Raw genomic sequence first — 22325 nt, forward strand, 5'->3', positions numbered from 1 at the left:
ATCTTTATTAATTGATGTCATCTACCAAGGAATGCTGCCAGAGCTCATAATATTCACACATGATGATACAGAATGATAGTAGCCCACAAAATCGGTGCAAAGGCTTATAAAATAACTTTCCTTCCTAGTAGGACTGCACAGGAACTCGTTAACCGCCGAGTTAGTTAGAATACAAAATTAGACTGTGAATGTAGTGACCTGCATCATGTTTTGAAAAACTGAATACTTAGTTATCCGCCAGTGTCACAGCCTTCATCTAATCTTTTCCAGTAGCTGATGAGGCTGAGATATTTAGTAAAATTATCTTCCCTTCAAGCACCACTCCTCGTTCCAAGGACTAGATGCCGCGCCAGGTGTTGCAGGCCGTGTCGTCATACAGGGCTGACTGAGCAGGTCCTCGAGGCTCCACGGTCGGCTGCTGCATTTCTGAGGTCAGTCCAGAATTACATACCCTCGTCAGCATGTGCTGACCTGAGCCCCAGCGGCCTGGATCGATATTCTAAATTTTACAGCTTTTAAATATTGTTGCAAAGTATTTCACTGGTTCCATCCATTCGGCTAGTGTATGTTAAAAATATTTCCTTGACAATAACAAGATTTTGATCAATAATTACTTATAAGTATTGCTTTCGAAGAGGCACTGTGTGTATCCATATGTATAAATACCTACCTATATTTATAGGTATATACCTTCCATAACTTTCTGACAAGTCAGGAATAATAAGGAAGTACTTAAGTCTTGTGTATACTTATACCTTTCTTTTTAGTATATCTATTACCTAGAAATCTATGCATTATAAATTTATAGATTCAAATATTTATCTACTGATACACTCATCAGTAGCTTATGGGTCACAGTTGGTTTTCTCTCCACCATGCGATAATAAACACATCTCACAATGTTTAACTAGGTTTCAGATAGGCTCAGACTACATAATAGACGCATTTTTCCTGAAATAAAAATGACATATTATGTATCTAGCCTATCTGAAACCTAGTCATTTCTGCATGGTGATATTACAACTGAGGCGCGCGGGCGACTCACTCTATTTATATAGGCACCCGCACCTTGCAAACTAAAGGTGGAGAGAAAAATTGACTTTATTTAACTGTCACTGTGACCCTTATGATGCCGAACACGGAGAAAGTCGAAACGCCATATCTCACAATGTTTAACTAGGTTTCAGATAGGCTAGATACATAATATGTCATTTTTATTTCAGGAAAAATGCGTCTATTTATCAGAATGCAGATATTGCATTCACAAGTATACTATCAAATAATTATTTAGCTATAAATAATTAAATAGCTATCATTACCAAAAATACTATACTTATATTACTATCATCAGCTTATTAAATTTAACCAATATGATACTAATAATTCCATAACAACTATAATGTAAAAATCAGGTTAAATAGTACCTACACACAATAAAGCCAAATTATAAAATAAAGACCTGGCCAAAATTTTGTACAATAGCTAGTTAAATTAGTAAAAAATATATATATTAAAAAGTTTATAAAGAGAAAGTGTGGATTTATTTCCACCACCATCCTAGGTGGTATGGGTTGATTCTTAATCGTTTTCCTTGTATGTGATATTGTTTAAGTAAAAGTTTGTTAATAAGAATGATTTTTAAAATAAAATGATAGATAAACATAGATGAACAATCTAGCAGGGTAAACTAATCATGCTAAGATGTGAGCTGACAAAAAGTATGCGATTTGAGTAGCTAGCTTTGAAACTTTCCCAGTTGAAGAATAAAACTTCCATCTTTTATATGTTCCAAAGTTAGCGTCTGACTCTACGCCATATTTTGTTTCTGGTAAATGTATAAGATTGTTTACATTTTTCTTTTTCTTTATGTCTTGTTATATTTTGTGTATGTGTGAGTGGTCATATCCAATGTCAGGATAAAAGTTATTGGTGTGATAAAAATCATGGAGTTTGTAAACATAATTATTAAGTTTTAAAGTCAGACAAGGCCACTTTGGCAATGGGAAAAAAATATATTATGAAGAAAATTAACCACGTAAATAAATCTGTGTAAGTAATCATCATCATCAGCCAGTAATCATCCACTGCTGGACATAGGCCTCTCCCAAGGATCGCCACAACACTCGGTCCTCGGCCTTCCTCATCCAACCACTACCCGCCACCCGCCTAAGGTCGTCAGTCCAGCGGGCAGGATAAGTAATAATGGTTGTTAATTAATAAAATTTAATTAATGTTCAGGGAGAGACCTTTGCCCAGCAGTGGGACAATAGAGGTTAAGAAAAAAAAAAAAAAAATAAATAATAAACCTTCTTAGCACTTGCACCTGTTGTCCAGTTAGCCGTGTAAGACTCTATTTTCAGAAACTTGTTTTTCATCCGATTTATACTTTTGAGTCCTGCCATAATGAACCAGTGAGTGATTGTGTATAAAAAATATGCATTTCTAGTAGATTGTGCAAAGTGTATTTTGACATTAAAGTTACTATTTTTAGGCCGTATTATTGTTAATCAGTTAGTAAAGTGAACTAGTAACTATTTTTTTTGACAAATTTTTATGTTGAAATCTAAAAATACTCGATAATTAATCAAAAACATTAATTTGTAAGTACAATGATTTTGTATTAAAGTTTTATTTTTATCAATTTTGTTTTTTTCTTTAGGAATTTGTTTTTAACTTTTTAATGTGATCGAAGATTCCAACACAGATTACTATATTATTAGGTGTATAATTTATTTGTTAGGACATGAACCTAAAGATTTTGTAATAAATTCTGTAAAAAAGACTGTAGTTTTAATCTATTTCAAAACCATTTACAAATATTTTATAAAAAATATTTTTATATGTATAATATAAAAATATTTTTATATGTATAATATAAAAATATTTTACATTTCAGGGAGGGATAGCATAACTTTATCTTTCTGTGGTCATGTGAAGCAGGAAGGAACCTATGTACGTAAATACAAAACCGATAAATTGCAAAATACTATTTAATATACATACATTTACAACTAAGTATAGTTTAAAATATATATTTTATTAAATTAAAAATACAATTAATTATTATGATACTTTATTTCAAAGGTTTTACTTGTTTATAAGTGCTTAATTGAACACGTACTAGGTAAACAAAGTTGTATAAATAAATAAATAAAACTATGACCATAACATAGAAACTACTGTTCACAAATAAATTCTAAAATACCTATCATGTAAAAAAAACATTGGACGAAATAATAAGAAGCACAATTTAAAATTGCATTTTAAAATAAATAAGAATTACTGAAAACGGAACTCAATTTGAATCCTACTCTAAATTGTAAATGCCTTTATGTTTGTAAGTTATGATAGTATAAATTATGAATTAAAAGTGGATATCGATGTGAAACGTGCGATAAACATTAGTAGCTATACTTTGGCCGCCATTTCACATTGCTTTCTTTATCCGCACGGCTTATATTATTATTTATAACATTGGTTGACGAAAAACCACAGTCCTCTCATTTCACATTGGAATAATTTTATTTAACTTGTAACGCGGCCAGTTGTTTCTTCAGGTCCAACAGTACGTTCACTTCCGGTTGCCACACAGACTTGTCTTTGGTACTCGCTTTCAGCTGACGTACTTTGTCACCCTGTGGAGAAATACAATAAATTTTAATATAAATGAAGGAATAATCGTCAATATAGGTAATAAGACGTTTTGAAAAAATATGAAGATTATATATAAAGTAAGTACACAAAGGCAGGCTTATTGCCAAAAAGCAACTTCTCCCAGCCAACCCTTGGTTGGTGGAGAGAGAATAATATTCACCTGTTTAGCAATAGCGGCCTCTAAGTCAGCCGCTGAGGCCCCGTTCACTGCGGCGGCGGCCACTGGGGCGCTCGATTTAGCCTGGAAATATATTCATAATTAAATAATAAATATATGTATAAGTTCGCACATAAAGAAACAATAATATGAACATGGCGCACGTTTCATAACTGGGATTAGAAAGGAATAAGTAAGTGAAATCTATCATGATGAATGTCGTTTATAGCAAACGACAGGGTGAGATAGCATGATTCCGTCGTCATTTTGCACCAGTCGCCAAGCTCATGCAACATTCGCCATTATCATACAAGATTTTCTTATCTGTGCATATACACAAGTGAACGTATAACAACTACCTGCGCCTGCGCAGCCGTCAGTTGTTTCTTGAGATCCAATAGAATGTTCACTTCTGGCGTCCAGACTGCCTTGTCCTTAGTGCTTGCCTTTAGCTGACGAACCTTCTCACCCTGTGTAGGAAGTAAATGTTGATTTATTGTGAAGTTCATAATGGCATGTTTTACACTTGTGTGAGCAGAAAGCCTAGTATGGGCCTTTGTTTGTGCGATTGATGACTATTCGTGTATTGTAATCGAACTTTAAACGAAGCGTCATGGTGAACATTCGCTGTAACCCTAGTCGGAAGTCTAACTTAATTATACAGGGAGTTAAAATACCTGTTTCGCTACCGCCTCTTCTAACTGAGCTACTGAGGGGCCTTGTACGGGGGCCGGTGCGGTCTGGGTTTTCGCCTAGAAATAAAGACATAATAATATATTATATTGGGAGGATTTCAATTTTGTGATTTGTTTTCAAATTAAACATTTGTCGTATATCTTAGTATGAGCTTAGTATAGTGTTACCGCCAAATTCCTCTTCCGCTTCAGTGAAATACGAATTTAGTTATAAATAAAAATAAATAAATATGTGGGGACATCTCACACACGGCCATCCGACCCCAAGCTAGGCAGGACCTGTGTTATGGGTGTCGGACAGCTGATATATCTACACAAATACATAGATAGATAGATACTAAATATAAATATCAACACCCAAGACCCGAGTATTAGTATTTTCAAGATTTAGTATTTTCACTGACACAACAATGATGTTGATTCTGAAGGCAGAAATTCTAATTTAAACGCTGTCAAACTAAAAAAATTGCTAGCATAAAATGACATTTACGGAAACAATCATAGAGTCGAATTTTAAACAAAGAAATTAAGGTTTTGACATCGCTAAATTTAAAATTTCTGCCTTCAGAATCGATATCAATGTACAGTTCCCCAAAATTGATAATGCACATAGAAATCTTCGTCATTGTTCGGAAACGGTCGTATTCCCGAGCGTTAGAAAACTATTATGTATTTAGTGTGGTTAAGTGCATTTTCTTCATGAAATTTTAGTAGAATTATGTAATTGGTGCTAAAAGAGATAATTGATTTATCAGTAACGAAATTTGATTCGATAATTCATAATATTCCATAATATTAAAATTTACTTCGAAAATGTTACAGTAGGTACTTTTCATGTGTCTTACTGAAGCTGATGTAAAGATGGATGAAAGAAGGTTTGAATAACACAAGGTTTATATTATAAGGAGAAATGGATTTCAAACACAGGTTTATATAAAAAAATTTAAATCTCAGTTCAAAAGTATTTACAGCACTGATTAATTCACATTAATAAAAATGTTTACATTAAAATCTCAGTTCAAAAGTATTTACAGCGCTGATCATTCACAATAATATTACAATTACAAACTTGGTCTTTTGGGTGTGGCTTTATTGGCAAAGTGAAGTCTATCAATGTGACGTATATTTTATTCTTAAATGTGCCTCATAATATGGCATCGTCAAAAATAATTAAAGTTGAAATTAAATTCACATTTGAAAAAAATAACAAGAAGGATGTGTAATTGCAGCTCTTTATAATTCCACAAAAGTAATATTGATCTTGACCTTGAGACCCTTGACTGATCGGTGACAGCCACCGACCGCCCAAATCGTTTTCGATTATGTGTCACATGATATTGACTACTATTTCTTTCGAACAAGGATCAAAATGCAAGTGCTTTGTTTAAGGCACTGATTCGGGTGTTTCCGGGAATACGACAGTTTGCGAAGATTTGCATGCGCATTATTAATATGGGAGAACTGTACTCACTTCTCTGTAACTATTTTGCTCTATGAATTTAAAACACTTATTTATTTATCTTTTTACCTGCGCCTGAGCAGCAGTCAGTTGTTTCTTCAAATCAAGTAGAATGTTCACTTCAGGCGTCCACACCGCCTTGTCTTTTGTACTCGCCTTCAGCTGACGAACTTTCTCACCCTGAAAATATACAGGGTGTTATAATTGTGTATGTAAGTAAATATAAACTGTAAGCCGAAATAGCATATTCAGGTCGTCTTTCTAAATGTGTAGCGCGAGTTTATACAGTATACAAGCAGTGAAAAGTATAATAATTTAAAATTAATTAGCTCGGGAGTCGCTACCTAGCTAGACTCAAAAATGCGTTTTCTTTTCACTGCTGCACTAGGCCCTCTGAACTCATTTTACCTGTTTTGCTATGGCATCTTCTAGCTGCGCCACTGACACGTTGCCCGCGATCGCACTAGGTTTCGGAGCCGATTTTGCCTGCAAAATTATATTATTTTAAAAACATATAAAATAATATTTTTTTTAAGAATATTATGTAGTGTGAAAAAAAAGATACATGATAGCTGTATGAATCCTTATAAAACTTGCCATCTAGTAAACTGGGATCCTAACACATAGTTTTTTTATCCTGGGATTCCCACGGAAAACCTTTAAGATGGAAGCCAGAAATGCTAGTACGGTCATGTGCAGAGAAACCTGACGCCCCTCATAGTAACAATGCTTCTGAGAGGGGTCAGATTTCTCTGCCTTATACTACTACTAGTACCTATTACTACTACTGTACTAGTGTAAATACCTGCGCCTGCGCAGCCGTAAGTTGTTTCTTCAAATCTAGCAGAACGTTCACCTCGGGTTGCCACACAGACTTATCCTTAGTACTCGCCTTCAGCTGACGGACTTTTTCACCCTGAAAGCGTTCGTAAACAATATAATATATTTTATTAGTTAAATATTTTACCTGAGGTAATAAAAATAGACGTCAAGTTTGGCAAATTTGATTACAAGTACTGTAAACCCCGCTTTACATTTTGAACACAATGAAGTAGTCGACCGAATGGCGTAGTGGTTAGTGACCCTGACTACTGAGCCGATGGTCCCGGGTTCGATTCCCGGCTGGGGCAGATATTTGTTTAAACACAGATATTTGTTCTCGGGTCTTGGATGTGCCCGTAAAATGGCAATAGGCCCGCCCCCTATTACATTGGGACTAACATAACGCTCTGGCGAAAAGTGGGTGCAGCAATGCACCTCTGCCTACCCCGCAAGGGAGTACATTAGTACAAGGCGTGAGTCCGTGTTTTTTTTTTGTGACGTAACCGCTCGCTCTTACATAGGGCACCCATAGCCACAGTAAAATAAAAAACATAGCTTAGATACTTTTGAAGGTAAAAATTTTATACAATAAACTGAATATTTTTTTACCTGTTTTGCTATCGCTTCTTCTAAAGCTGCCACTGAAGCTGCATCGTTTTTCTGCAACAAATATAGGAGTGAGTATGTAGAGTAGAGACTCAGGTGGTATTTTAAAGAACAATTTAAAAAAATTCCATAACATAAGATGTAATTTTGTGTAAAACATCACACCTCCGTATTTATGGCAAATCGCCATATAGGGTGGCTCGCTTGTATTGTATTGTATTTATTATTCATAATATTCATTACATGTCAGGGAAAAAATAATAATATAAATATAAAAATAAAGTCATACCTCTGACTACCCCTTCGGGGATTACAGTCGTGAGTATATATTTTGCACCTATGAGTATGTATAACTTTAATCTGGCCATTAAAAAAAACAGCCGTGAATTGTATAATTAGTATTAGTACCAGTGCAATATACGTAAGCATGAATTTTCTCCACATATTTCTTTCCCTCTCACCTTTCATAATGGGGACTACCGTTTTTTTGCTCACCAGTTGGCGCCACTGTCGCTGAGGTCAAGAGGTACCATAGCTGTCAAACTTATCAAAACAGACTGTATCAAATTGGCGCGAAATAAAGTTTTAAAATTTTGAATCTTATAAGCTTATTAATTATAAAATAACTATCATCACATCGAGTTACTATGCCGCAATGTAGTGTAGATCCGTTATGTTTGGAAAGAAAAGGAGGACTTATGTTAACAAGTGATAAAACTGTTCTAAAACAGTGGCATGTGAAATAATTATTATCCGACAATCTCTTGTTTGTGAAAATCATTATAACCAATTTCAGAAAGAACATAATGTAAATAAGGATTAGGCATTTAATAAATACAATAAAAATAAAAGAATTACACACTGATTTAACTTTTATTTATCCTTTCCGTTTAAACACACTGCTATACAAAAAATATAACACATTAGTAATCCACACAATGAATGCTGGTTGAGTTGTTAGTTGAAACTAAATAATGGTAGTATAGTATACAAGGCCCCTGTTTCACAATGTCTGGTTAGGCGCTACCTGTCGGATAAAATACATGCTGTCACTGTCTAAAAAATAATAACAGAGAGTGACAGCATGTATTTTATCCGTCAGGTAGCCACTAACCAGACATTGTGAAACAGACCCTAAGTATTATATTATTTGTGGGGGTGTCAGTACCTGCACCTGGCTCACTCGAATGGAGCCTTTGTGCATATCGCCTTAAGGTCTAAACTCCACTCCTAAGCTTGGACCATTTCCTACCACGCTGGTCCTCTGCAGGTTGGTGGGTTCGAAAATCTAGATGTGCAGGTTTTATCACGATGTTTTAACTAACCGTAAGAGCGATGGTATACATTGTACATAAATTCCAAAGTACTCATTGGTGATAATATCTAGATCTGGAGTTTAATTTTTAGTGTTCACACTGCTATACAAAGTTTCTGAAGGCCACTCAACAGTACACTGAATCATTTTGTTGTATGATGCTGTCCTCTACGTTTCCAACCAAGTTACTGTTACGGTCATAGTCTTGGTATCTGTAAAAAGAAAAAACATAGCTGTTACCTAAGCAAACAAGCATACACTTCGTAAAAAATAAGTTTGTAAACAGTAAACAAACTAACCTCGAAATTAGCTGCTCTTTGAGACTGCTTATTTTTGCGCCTCTTTTCCTTAATTATTCAGCTTTCAACGACAAATAATCCATATTTGCGATAATTTCGCAAAAAGAGATCACTTTTCAACAGGGAAATGAACGAAAATATAATTTATCACGAAGCCCGCCAAACAAATTATATGAAAAGTAAAATGTCACTTGACCTCAGTGCACACCAGCGCCCCTAGCGGCAAATTCACACGCGTTAGCCCCCATTATGTCTGTGTGTAATCAGTGGCGGCTGCACCTTAAGTGCGCCCGTGCAACGCACTACCATTTAAAAACCTTCTAAATATGTACGTACCTTCCTTCTTCCTATACCATACTAGACTAGGTAGGTACTAGGTACGTCTAAAGAAAACTTCACAAAAATACCAATATAACAACCGTAATACCTACCCTAAACAGAAATTACATAAATCATTCGAACGTTACGAGTTAAATTACATCGAGCTGGCCTATTTTGATTTCTACTGCGAAAGAATTAGATCTTATTTTTGCTTGAACAAAAACGGCCTCGTGCGCTCGGATTGTCGCACGGAGCGAGCTCCTACATGTAGTATGAAACAGGATGGAAATCGCCCGGCGCGTGAGACGGAAGATGCTCAGTACAAACTGTATGCAGTTCTAGGATAAATTCGTGCGCCGCACGCGACCGGAAATTGTCGAAATCATACGAATGACGCCACGGGAGGCGCGGGCGGCGGCCTTGACCGGTGGCGTGACCTACGAACGATGCACTTGTCATGTCATTGTCGCAGTTTCACCTTTCGCGCGCGAATACGTAATTAATTTGTTACTCTAATTACTTATTAACTAAGAAAGTAGTAAATATTTCGTGAGTGTATATGTGTGTGTGTGAGTGAAAATGAGTGCAAATTACAATATGGACTTCATAAAAAGCAATAGGACATTTCAAAATCCTTTTCTCATCTTAAAACAGGAGTGCAAAACAAAAAAATTAAACTTATACCTGAATTTTCAAAAGTGAAATGTACAATAAAAAGAAATGGTTATGTAGATGTGAGAGACTAAATGCTTTATTTTGCTTTCCGTGTGTTGTTTTCGTTTCGGCGGAGAGGCAATTTCGCGTCAAAAAAGGAACGCAGAATGGATTTAAAATATAAATAAGGTAAAATATACTTATATTTTTTTTACTTTCAATTGTAATAGGTACCTTATCTATTTTTCTTCCAAAATTTACTAAACCCATAAAGTGCACCACCGGGTATCTGAGGCACCAGCCGCCACTGTGTGTAATATATGTAATTATGAATCTCCTCTCTCTCTCTCTCTCACCTTCCCCTCTCTCTCGCTCTGTGTCCCCGCATACTTGGTCCTCAATGCCTCCAGTGCATCCGGCTCTAGCTTGCTGAACAGAGGCGAGGGCTGGTTGATGACGTGGCCTCGGGGCAGGTATTGGAGGAGAGATGGGTTGCTAGAAAATAGTGGTTGGTTAGTAATTGGTTATTTTATTGTTATTGCTTTTAGCGATAAGACTTTATTGCTATTGCGTTATATCTATCGCAGGCATCTGATTGTATGACTAGGCCGAACGTTAATTGTACAAGCGTCACAAAACGTCCCACTAGTTAGCGGACTTAAAATCAGTCAGGTGATGAATTAAGTTCAATGTTTTCCCACTGCGGCACTAGTAGTCACCAAAACAAATACGGCGTCTAACAGCTGGCACAGAAAGCACCTTTATTGATATTTTTTGCAAATAAAGCTATAAAGTGCGTTATTTGTATTGAAAGAAGAACTGAATAAATACTCAATTTTGTGACCTTAGTCGAGCAGGTACGAATGGCGGTCTTATCACTTCAATAGATTTCTTCCAGACTACTTTTGCTAACATAACAATAGAGTATACTTGACAAGAAATCAAAAAAAGTGCCCTGAAACAAAAATTTCGCACTAAACATATTATTATCTAGAATTTAAGTATACAATACTCACTCAGGGTTAATCCTCAGCGTCCCCATGTCCACATTGAGTTGTTGAGCCAGCTGGCGCGTGGTGACCGGCATGTACGGAGATAGGACTGCACAGAGTAACGCGGCGATCTGGCAGCACAGGCCTATCGTTGTTGCGCCGCGGATTCTGTAGTGTGAAATGTGTAGATATGAATTCTGAGAATGTCTGTTGATAAACGTGAAATGTGCGAAGATGATAATAATTCATCCGCGCAGAGTAAAGCGGCGATCTGGCAGCACAGGCCTATCGTAGTCGCGCCGCGGATCCTGGAGTGTGAAATGTGTAGACATGAATTGTGAGAATCTTTGGCAACTGTAACGTGAAATGTGTACACATGAATTGTAGGAGGTTGGCTATTGTGGTTTTGAAGTTGCTTTGCTATAACAGATGTAGGTAATTCTTGTAAGCCATTTATGAAGGTAATTACAGGCCTATCGTTGTCGCGCCGCGGATCGTGTGGTGTGAAATGTGTAGATATGAAAAGTGAGAATGTTCGTTGTTACACGTGAAATGTGTAGAAATGAATTCGGTATCAGAATGTGTATTGCTTTCGTTAAACAGATTTATCGGTCACTATTGTAAGTAATTTAGTCAGGTAAGTATAATATACTATCTAAGTTATATGGAATAAGTACCTAGATTACTTTTCATATGAATAAACCTTTTGTAGGCTACAATATTTTTAAGATGAATTCATAACCTCGTATTGTTTTTATCCTGAATTTCTTTACTCAAACCTGAAATGGAGCTGAATTTGTATCAACTACATACAAATACCTTTGTATAAAATACACCAAAATGGCAGTTGATGTTCAGTTCAGATAGACTTAAACTTAATATGCCACATTTCAAACTCACTTGTCCTCGTCAGTTCCCTTCAGCAGTATCCACGGCTGCGCAGACTGCATGCGCTGGTTGCCGAGCCGGGATATGGAGAACACTCGACAGAGCTTAGCGTGGCACCCCCCTCATTCTCATACATAATTTACAGATGATACAGCAGATGTAGGTATAGTATATAGCGTGGGACAGTTTCGCATACATTACTACGTTTTACTTTTTAACCCAAATTTTTTGGGTGGAAAATTGATGAAAAAGTCAACAATCGCCTTTTATTAGGCGCAAAGTACGACTTCATCCGAATCTTCCGTAATTCGCATTACCGCCATCTATCGGCGTTCCCCGGTACTTTCATACATTTTTGTCTACAAAACGCCATCTAGCGGTAGCGTCCGGTACTTCTACACTAGTTTGCTGGCTAGTATACACTACAGAAGACCACTCACTTGTCCTCATCAGTTCCCTTCAGCAGTATCCACGGCTGCGCAGACTGCATGCGCTGGTTGCCGAGCCGGGATATGGACAACACTCGACCGAGCTTAGCGTGTTTAGATTAGACACCCTCTTTCTTACTATACGGTTCGGATATAGATGGAAATGTCTATAGTCTACTTTTAAACATTATGGCAACATTTTTGCTTTACATAGCTGTAGGTAAATTCTTTGATACCACGATACGATAAGACACAAATTATACGCATTACGCTTTAACGCCATCTATCGGCGTTCCCCGGTACTATTCTAAATTTGTTGTCTACAAACCGCCATCTAGCGGTAGCGCCCGGTACTTCTACACTAGTTTGTCTACTAAACTCACTTGTCCTCATCGGTTCCCTTCAGCAGTATCCACGGCTGTGCAGACTGCATGCGCTGATTGCCGAGCCGGGATATGGATAAGACCCGGCGGAGAGCGAAGCGGAGGCGGCCTTGAGACATCTCTGTTACGTAGGCTGGAATAGGAATGATTAGTTATTGTAGTTATTTTCTCGTTATTTTTGGATGATAAAGGGCTTTTGTCCATTCTGATGGGCTAGCAGGGGTTTATTTGACAGTTCGAGTGTGTGTCTTTAATTAATATGAGTGTGTGTGCAAAGTTTTATTCCCTAGGAATGTCATCACAACTTTTATGGCATTCAGACATTGAGTGTAGGTTTGCCGTCGTTATAAAGATATGGACCGATGTACAGTGCAGTATCTTTTATGGAGTAATTATTGAATACGGCAATGTATGTAGGTCGTCATCCTCATAGTAACTTATTGAGGCCCATAACTTTTCTGCAAAATCCGCTACAGCGCCATCTATTGGTGATCATCGGTACTTCGAAGCTTGAATAAGATGCCACATAACAAAAAACACTCTACCTTGCCCAAACAACTCGCATACATTATGTTAAAATTTACTTTTCCACCCAAGGGTTGTTTGGTAGAGATTGCTTTAAGCATTATGTGATTTAGTAAAAAATACTTTCATGCTGCAAAATAACGAGTATTCTATTCTATAATATTCTACTACTAACCAATAAGCTCCCTATTAACCAGTGCCATCAGCTCATACTCCTCGGGTCCCGGGTTCACATCCGGGACGGCACCCTTGAACGAGTTGTAGCAGAAGCTGAGCGAGCGGTGGCAGAAGTTGCCCAGATTGTTCAGTAGCTCCGAGTTGTTTCTGGAGGGAGGGAATTTTAATTACTATACCTCTATTGGTAGATATTCTGAAGGCAGAAATTCTTTACCGCTGTCAAACTATAAATTTTGCTAGCAAAAAATGACATTTATGGGAACACTCATAGATTCGAAATTTAATTAAAGAAATTAAGGTTTTGGCAGCAAAATACTTGCCTTTCATGAAATATAGTAAAATGCTAATGAATATCAAATAAGTCAATCCAAGAGGGAATAAGATAGCTAAGAGTCTTATATTTAGTTATACAACTTAGTCATAGTGATTTGCTGTGTATGTAAGAAAGTGGAACAAATAAAAGTTTTATCTATCCATCACTATATTATAGTTCTATGATGAAATAAATACACATACTTAGTGCCCAACTCGGCCCAGCTGAAGCTGGAGTCGGAAGACTCGGGGCGGATGCTCGCCAGGTAGAAGCGCCACACGTCCGCTGGTATACCCGTGTCCTGAAAATACATTTAGAATTATGAAAATGATACAAAGGCTGAAACAGAAGCAGTAAATACGTTTGCGTTGACAAAACTTACCTAGTTATAAATCGGCAACTGTGTGATTATTTTGTTTGGATTTTTGTTGCAACATGATGTCAAGGTCTTATAGAATTTGTTATTTTGTGAAATTAAAAATGTCGGCGTAGTCAGAAAGTTATAGTTAGTAAATGGATGAGGAAGGCTGAGGACAGAGTGTGGTTGCGCTTCTTATATCCTGCAGTGAACGATTGTTGGTTATGATATTACCTGAGCGTCTGTTCCAAAAACGCCGACGCCTCTTGATTTCGAGAACTTTCCTTCTTCGTAGTTCAAGTATTCTGTAAAATAAAAACTCAATTGAGTAATTCAGTTGATAGAAAAACCCTATGCTACACTTTGCCTAAAGGCCCCAGACCCAGTGGATGGATAGATGTTTGATGCTCTCTCACGGAAAAACGGCTGGAGCGAATTTGATGGAATTTTGAATGTAGGTAGCTGATACCCCAGACTAATACAGTATAGACTAGCTTTTATCTCGAAATTCCCATGGAAAAAAAATTATAGCAGAAAAAAAAACATAAATTTTGCCAAATTTTGTAGCGTTTGTGTAGGTATATACAGTATATACTACATATTATGATCTCCTGTATATCAGGATATATCTACCGGTGGAGTAGATATGATGCACGAGGAGGTGTCCCTCGTTGACTCCGAGCAGCGCCGCCGGGAACATCAGCGCGTGGAACGGAACGTTGTCCTTCGCCATGAATTGGTAGAGTTTTACCTGAAAAGTTTGAAAATACACACTATCTGTATTACCACAACAAAATTCCAACAACGTTTACATACATATTATGCTCTCGACTGTAATCCCTGAAGGGGTAGTCAGAGATGCTTGTTGCTGTACATATGCCCTCATGTGATAGGTTGCGAGCCGTATCGCCGTTATTGAATGAGTAGAATGTACAACAATCAAACAACGTTTAATGGGCAGTACATAATATTCACCATTTAAGCAACGCTTAGCGGGTGTTTAGAATTGGTTTTTCATTTAAGAGAAGTTATGCAGGTACGTAAACCCTGACAAAGAATTGAATAAAATAATACTACATGTAAGTATATAAAAAAAACAGTCCATACAACACGTTTCCAATGGGCTTCCCTTTTGGATGGGCTGATTTGGTATTCTATACGCACCTCAGTACCCGTATCACGAAAATTCGAGCTAACGAATAGAATCGAATGCGAGTGCGACTATTGTCAACTTGACAGCACTTTCGAACACTTTTTACCTTTCGAATGAGTTTTGAAAAGAATGACCACAGAGTACATAATATTATTCTGACAAAGACCTATGGAATGATAGCTGTCAAACTTTCGCAAATCTATACACCGCCATTTTGTTGTTGACAGGTTGACAGCACTTTCGAATAGACTATCGAATAGAATGTGCTGCGTTTTTTCCGGATCGCTCTACTGGATATTTCATGACATGTAAGTATATTTTGACGAATAAATTACCCTTCGCACCTAAAAAAAATACTTTGCTCTCACCATTAAAAATACTCTGACATCACTTAGTTTAAGTGTACCTACATCTATATTGCTCGGAGGTATCGAGGAAATAAATATAAAAAAAACACGCACTCACGCCTTGTACTATTGTACTCCCTTGCGGGGTAGGCAGAGGTGCATTGCTGCACCCACTTTTCGCCAGAGTGTTATGTTAGTCCCAATGTAATAGGGGGCGGGCCTATTGCCATTTTACGGGCACATCCAAGACCCAAGAACAAATATCTGTGTTTAAACAAATATCTGCCCCAGCCGGGAATCGAACCCGGGACCATCGGCTAGGTAGTCAGGTCACTAACCACTACGCCATTCGGTCGTCAAATAAATATTATCGCACTTATCGCACTCACGTCACACTCCTTGTCTGGTCTCCACCACTTCTCGTAGTCCTTAGTAGCACTCTGAGTGATGCTCATGTAGCCCAGCGGCGCGTCGAACCACACGTAGAATACCTGTGATGAGATGTACAGGGTGTTAGAGAATTGGTAGGGTGAAGAAAAGTGGTGCAATGATACATACAGGGTGTAAAAAAACTGGGTAAAGTATTTTGTATGTATGCATTTAAGTATTTATTAATAAAATAAGTAGGTATTAGTTTACTTAATATTTAGTGTTTATATTTTTGTACAACTTCCTTATTTATATTCAAAATTGTCTCTCTTAGCTCGTAGGGTTGCCTGGAAGAGATCGCTTTTAGCTATAAGGTCGCTCTTATTGAATTATAGATTGTAAGTCTTTTATGTACAATAAAGTTATACTATAGCTCGACAAGTTCGTGCGCGACCCTCCTTGCGGGGTGACAGACGCGGAGGGGACGAGGTACCCAAGACGACAGCGGGTAGCGGGTGAGGTAGCGGGGAAGGGCAACGCGTGCTATGCACGTCATTATTACGGCAGTCTCGGCCGAGCAGTCGAGGCGGCCACATGTGTTGTAAAATCTGTCATAATCTGAGTTCGACGCACATGAGACCACTGATCCTGAGACCATTAGTCTTAAGATGAGTGTTGAGGCCGGAGCCTCCACAATCGTTGGAATATTTCTTTAGGTATCTTTGTAATATTATCATTATATTATTATTAGGTATCTATAATTCGTCAACAAAATAACGTTAAAAACAACAAATCGTATAATTTCTCAAATTAAGGGGCTTCTTGTAGAACAGCGTACCGGATCAGTCCTGCTACGCGGCTAAGACAGTGCGTCAGTTGTCAGTTCTTGTAACAGGGAAAGCGACCAAAATTGAAGGTGGAAGATGATAATCTTCTTCATTAAAGAAAATGGAAGTCACTAATAATTACTGAATGATTCTGGTGAAATCGAAGTTGTGGAACACAAAAAGACATTGTTCGATAGTGTAATAATCTCTGCAAATAAAATATACACATGTGAAGAGAATCAGAAAGTATACACGAATAATAAAGACATAAGCTTCGCCGAAAATAGTGCTGAAATTGATAGAAACATTCCATGGTAGGAAGGATGGAGGGAGAGGATGACCAAACAGCTACTGCGACTCGGAAGTGGTGGCCAACAAGGACGGCTTCCTATCGACCCGTTGGACCAGCCAGATGAAGTTGCGATATTCCACATCGTAAGGATTCTGGAAGTGATTCCCGAAGCCTACAATGAGTTCCGTGAAAAGTGACATGCAGCAGTGGCTAGAACGCCGGGGTGTTCAGCATGATAGCTTTATGCGTAAATGTGATTTAATGAAAGTAATTGATAAGCAAAACACAGAGAAAAAAATACAAAATTGATGAAATTTTGAAAGAAAATGGTCATATCGTGCTTCGCCTACCCCCATACCACCCGGATTTAAATCCTATTGAACTTGTGTGGGGGTACGTGAAAGGCGAGTTTGCAAGAACGTCGATTGACTCTAACTTAGATAAAAAGATAAAAGAATTAGAGTTGCTTTTCTCTAATTATTCGCCTGAAAAGTGGAGAAATTGTGACGACCATGTCATAAAAAATGAAGACGAATATTATAAATCTGATAGAGTATTTGACGATGTATTGGACAGGTATGTTATTGTTTATTTATAATTTAATGTAAATTAAACATGAAATATTATAGTTAGGTATAAGGGGGAAGTTTAAAGGAAAGAAACTGACCTGGCAGGAACGGTTGTCCGGCTGATCAAATGCGTTTGACCTCTTCGATTTTCCACCCGGTCTTCTCCAGGTTGATGTGCTGATGTACCGGTGCGCGGCGTAGAGCTACGTGTGTTGTAGTACGCGGCGGATTGTGCTTCTATCGCGGATTGAGTGACGGGAGCGTAAGGTGCGTCGACCGACTCTAATCGCGGCGGTGGTAGAAGTGGACGAGGGTCAGTAGTAGAGGTGGCAGATGACAGCTAGTGTTCATCTACCTGCAGTTTCCATTAGGATAGGGAAGGTGGGAAGGAGTTACAAGCATCTGTGTACCTGTCTGTCAGCTGTTTGTGTGTGTACCCACGAAGTTCCTTGACCCTATGCCTATGGCCCCAACATTAACCGCCCCCCAAAGAGCGTCTAGGCTCTTTAACGAGAAAGTAAAAACAAAATTTGAAAAAAAAACATATAAGAAAGATGATTTTCCGAGGTGATTTTCCGCAAAAAAAAACAAAAAAAATAAAGTAATACCTACCTAGTAAACCTAACAGGGCGGCTGGGGTGGGACCCACAAGCCAGCCTAATCCTGCAAAGTGGGAAGTCGACACAGCTTAGCCATCGAACGCAGGCATGTGCCAGAGCCCGTCTTGAGTTTGACAACCCGCACGACCCCGTCGGGTCCAGGGTGCAGCTCGAGCACTCGCCCCTTGCGCCATTGTAGAGGTGGCAAGTGGTCCTCCTTAATCAAAACCAAGTCTCCCAACTGAAGGTTGGGGAGATCTTTGGTCCACTTGCCACGCTGCTGCAGAGTGTGCAAGTACTCCAGCTGCCACCTGCGCCACACGTGCTGAGCAATCTGCTGCACAAGCTGCCATCGCTTCAAGCGTGGCATTGGGATATCCTCGAAGCAGGGCTCGGGTGGCGCCACCAACGGTTGACCGATCAAAAAGTGCCCGGGGGTGAGCGCCTCCAAATCATTTGGGTCATTCGACAGAGCACACAACGGCCTCGAGTTAAGCACCGCCTCTACCCGACAGAACACGGTCATCAGCTCCTCCAAAGTGAGAATCCTATCCCCGATGGTTCGTTTCAGCAGCTGCTTCGCGGACTTCACTGCGGACTCCCATAACCCTCCCATGTGCGGACTATACGGTGGATTCATGTGCCACCTGACACCCTGACCAACCAGAGCAGCGTCTATGTCACTCTGCTTGCTCCGCAAGAAGGTTTCTACCTCCGATAGATGACGCCTAGCCCCCTGAAAGTTCTTCCCACAATCGGAATGGACATCCGACGCCATTCCCCTTCGCGACACAAACCGATGGAATGCTGCCAAGAACGCCTCGGTAGTGAGATCTGTGGTGACCTCTAAATGCATCGCCTTAGTGGCGAAGCAAACGAAGACACACAGATATGCCTTGTGGGACTTCGCATTTCGCAAAGTGGAGGCCTTTACTAGGAAAGGCCCCGCGAAATCAATGCCGACCTTCAGGAAGGGACGAATTTGGCCTACACGGTTGGGAGGTAAGTCACCCATGAGCGGCTGCAAAGGTCTAGCCTTCAGGCGGTGACACCGGTGACACATATGTATTCGGTGTCGAACCACACGACGCGCTGAAGGGATCCAGAACCTTTGGCTCAGCACCGAAATCAAGCATGCAGGTCCGGCGTGCATGTGAGTGACGTGGTGGTAGTCGACGATCAGATCGGTCAGACAATGCTTCGAAGGCAAAAGGATGGGATGCTTTGCAGAGAATGGCAAGCCGGAGTGCCGAAGACGTCCACCTACACGAAGAAGACCCTCTGAATCCAAAAATGGACTGAGCTGAGTCAGTCGCTTGAGGGGTTTCTTCTCGCGCAGGGCTGTGATCTCCTCAGAGAAGGAAGTCATCTGCACCAACCTAATCATTCTCAACAAGGCACCATCAAGCTCCGAAACCGTCAATGGTTCCGGTACGACCAACGGGTCATGTTTGGTCGGATGATTGCGACTTCGAACATTGCGGATGAATCGCAAAACCCAAGCCATTGTTCGCTTGGTTCTTGATAGAGAACTGTAGCGACTCTAGCGACCAACAATGAAAGAAGGGTCTACAGTTACTATCTCTTCTTCGCTCGCATTGGTTCCAGTATTCACTTGGGCACTGGACGAGTTCACCGCAATGTTCTCCGGCCAAGTGGAAGGGTCGTCCCGTAACCAGGACGGGGACCACCATAAATCATGCCCGACAATTTCGTCGGGACGAAGACCTCTACTGGCGCAATCAGCAGGATTGAGCGCTGATGGAACGTGTCGCCACTCAGTTGAAGGAACGAGACCCTGAATCTGGGAGACCCGATTTCCTTCAAAGACCCCTAACTTATGCGGTGGAGTGTGAATCCAGGCCAAAGCGATGCTGGAGTCACACCACGCAATTGAGTGGTCGACGGTCATCTTACTCTGCAACACCGTTAAAACATGATGCATCATGCGAGCCAGTAGGAATGCTCCTCATAACTCGAGGCGCGGTATGGTCATCTTCTGCTTGATGGGTGCCACACGGGACTTGCCCATGAGAAGATGCACCGTCGCCTCACCTGACGTGTCTAGCACGCGTAAATAGAGTACGGCTGAGTACCCAGATTCCGAGGCATCGCTGAAACCCATCAACTCACGGGTTTGAGGTTGATCAGACGATACAAATCTTGTAATCCGGGGCAGCCGTAAATTGACGAAGCCCTCTGCGAAGGAAGCCCACTCAGTAGTGAGTTCTTCGGGCAGAGGTTCATCCCAACCTAAATTGTGTGACCAAAGACCTTGTAAGAAGGCCTTGGTCTTGAAGGTCACAGGAGTTAAGTAACCACAGGGATCGTAGATACGAGCAACATTCGACATAATCTCCCGCTTACTTCTGCATCTCCCGAAGGGTGAAACATGGTAGACGAAGCTGTCCGAGTCCGAATTCCATTCGATCCCCAAGATCTTGAAGATGTTGTCCCCTGATTCCTCGAATCGAAAGGGACACTCCAAATGATCGCTAGGATAGCCATTGAGGACCTCATCACGGTTGCTGGCCCACTTCCGAACAGTGAAACCCCCTTGTGACAACACATCGACCACCTGCTGTTGCAACAGCTTCGCTTCCTCAATGGATCCGCAACCACTGACCACATCATCAACGAAGGTGTCTTCCCGAAGGATACGGACGGATCTGGACACTTGACCTCGTTGATGTTGGCTAACTCGTGCAAGACGCGGATCGCTTGATAAGCCGAGCTGGATACGCCATAGGTGACGGTTGTCAGCTCAAACTCCCGGAGGGGCTGGTCCGGTGACTCGCGCCAAAAGATGGTCTGGTACCGACAATCGTCGTCGTGCATGCGCACATTCCGGTACATCTGCTTTATGTCGCAAGTGAACACGACTGCGTATGTGCGAAAGCGCAATATGACGTCCGAAATGTGCTGTTGCAGCTTAGGACCAGGCATCAAAACTTGATTCAGCGAGACACCGGTGGAGCTGGGATGAGACGCATCGAAGACCGCCCTAAGTTTGGTGGTGCTGCTGCTCTCCTTGAGAACCCCGTGATGAGGTATGTAGTACCTTTCGTTACAGCTGGGCGTGGACACAGGCCGCATATGGCCAGTTTCAAGGTAGTCGGCCATGAATGTGCTGTAGAGCTGATGAAGCCTGGCGTCTCTCTGTAGCTTGCGCTCTAAGTTAAAGAACCTTTTCAAGGCGTATGTACGGGTATCGCCCAGAGGCATGTGGGTGGATTTGAAGGGAAGTCGCACAATAAACCGTCCCGTCTCGTCCCGAGTATGTGTCTCCACAAAATGCCTTTCACAAAGAATGTTCTCTGGATCTTGCACGGCGGTGGCTGGAACCTCCTCTACCTCCCAGAACTTGGACAAGGTAGAGTTCAGCTCGTCGGTCGTGCAAGACAGAGACATGAGACTACACACTTGAGAGTTGACTGGCGCTTGCCCCATCAAAATCCACCCAAACACAGATTCATGCGCTGTGGGAAACCCTTCACCCAACTGGTAAGAACCGCCCTTGAACACCTGACTATACAGGTCCACGCCTATGAGGACATCGATGGGACCCGGGGTGGACAGCCTGTCATCTGCAAGCATAAGATGTTGGCACCGCTCCATGACACGTGGAGATACAGAAGCAGTAGGGAGATTACCCGTGATGCGCTTTAAAACTACAGCTGTGGTTACCAACCCAGGAGCTGACCGATCATGACGGGATGTCACTCGGATCTCAATGCTGCCATTGGTCCGCTGAGCAGATGAACCTCCCAAACCATACAAACTGCCAGATGAACTGCGGGGAAGCCGCAGCTTCTGGGCCAAATTCTCCGTAACAATCGATACCTGAGATCCGTTGTCCAACAAGGCTCTCACTATATGTACGTGACCATTACAGTCATGTACTCCGACCATCGCTGTTCCCAGCAGCATGGTGCTCTGCACCCTACCGTCAGAGACCGTCGAGTTGAGGGATGCAGCAGAATGCCCAGACACTGCGGGTAGACTTTCAGAGGGCACTACCATAGATGATGATGATGTGGAAGCTATCGGAGGCGATGATGATGATGACTGTGATGGAGACGTTGAAGATGAAGATGATGGTGCAAGATGCAATTTGGTATGG

General features: G+C 40.5%; 1 protein-coding gene across 1 annotated transcript in view; it reads right to left on the reverse strand.

The window, feature by feature from the left end:
• Window positions 1–3498: 3498 nt before the first annotated feature.
• The window catches only part of LOC105398623 (methionine--tRNA ligase, cytoplasmic), a 34026-nt gene continuing 15199 nt past the window's right edge, over window positions 3499–22325 (reverse strand). Inside the window, exons 14-27 of the mRNA XM_048629668.1 lie at window positions 15936–16037; window positions 14680–14797; window positions 14281–14351; window positions 13892–13989; window positions 13374–13522; window positions 12674–12806; window positions 10999–11142; window positions 10339–10477; window positions 7397–7447; window positions 6771–6881; window positions 6374–6451; window positions 6035–6145; window positions 4489–4563; window positions 3499–3635 (exon numbers count right to left, since the gene is read on the reverse strand). Coding sequence (XP_048485625.1) covers window positions 3522–3635; window positions 4489–4563; window positions 6035–6145; window positions 6374–6451; window positions 6771–6881; window positions 7397–7447; window positions 10339–10477; window positions 10999–11142; window positions 12674–12806; window positions 13374–13522; window positions 13892–13989; window positions 14281–14351; window positions 14680–14797; window positions 15936–16037 — 1494 coding nt within the window. The 3' untranslated portion in view covers window positions 3499–3521. The remainder of the gene's footprint in view (window positions 3636–4488; window positions 4564–6034; window positions 6146–6373; window positions 6452–6770; window positions 6882–7396; window positions 7448–10338; window positions 10478–10998; window positions 11143–12673; window positions 12807–13373; window positions 13523–13891; window positions 13990–14280; window positions 14352–14679; window positions 14798–15935; window positions 16038–22325) is intronic.

The sequence above is a fragment of the Plutella xylostella genome, chromosome 2 (genome assembly GCF_932276165.1).
Source record: "Plutella xylostella chromosome 2, ilPluXylo3.1, whole genome shotgun sequence".
NCBI classification, from domain to species: domain Eukaryota; kingdom Metazoa; phylum Arthropoda; class Insecta; order Lepidoptera; family Plutellidae; genus Plutella; species Plutella xylostella.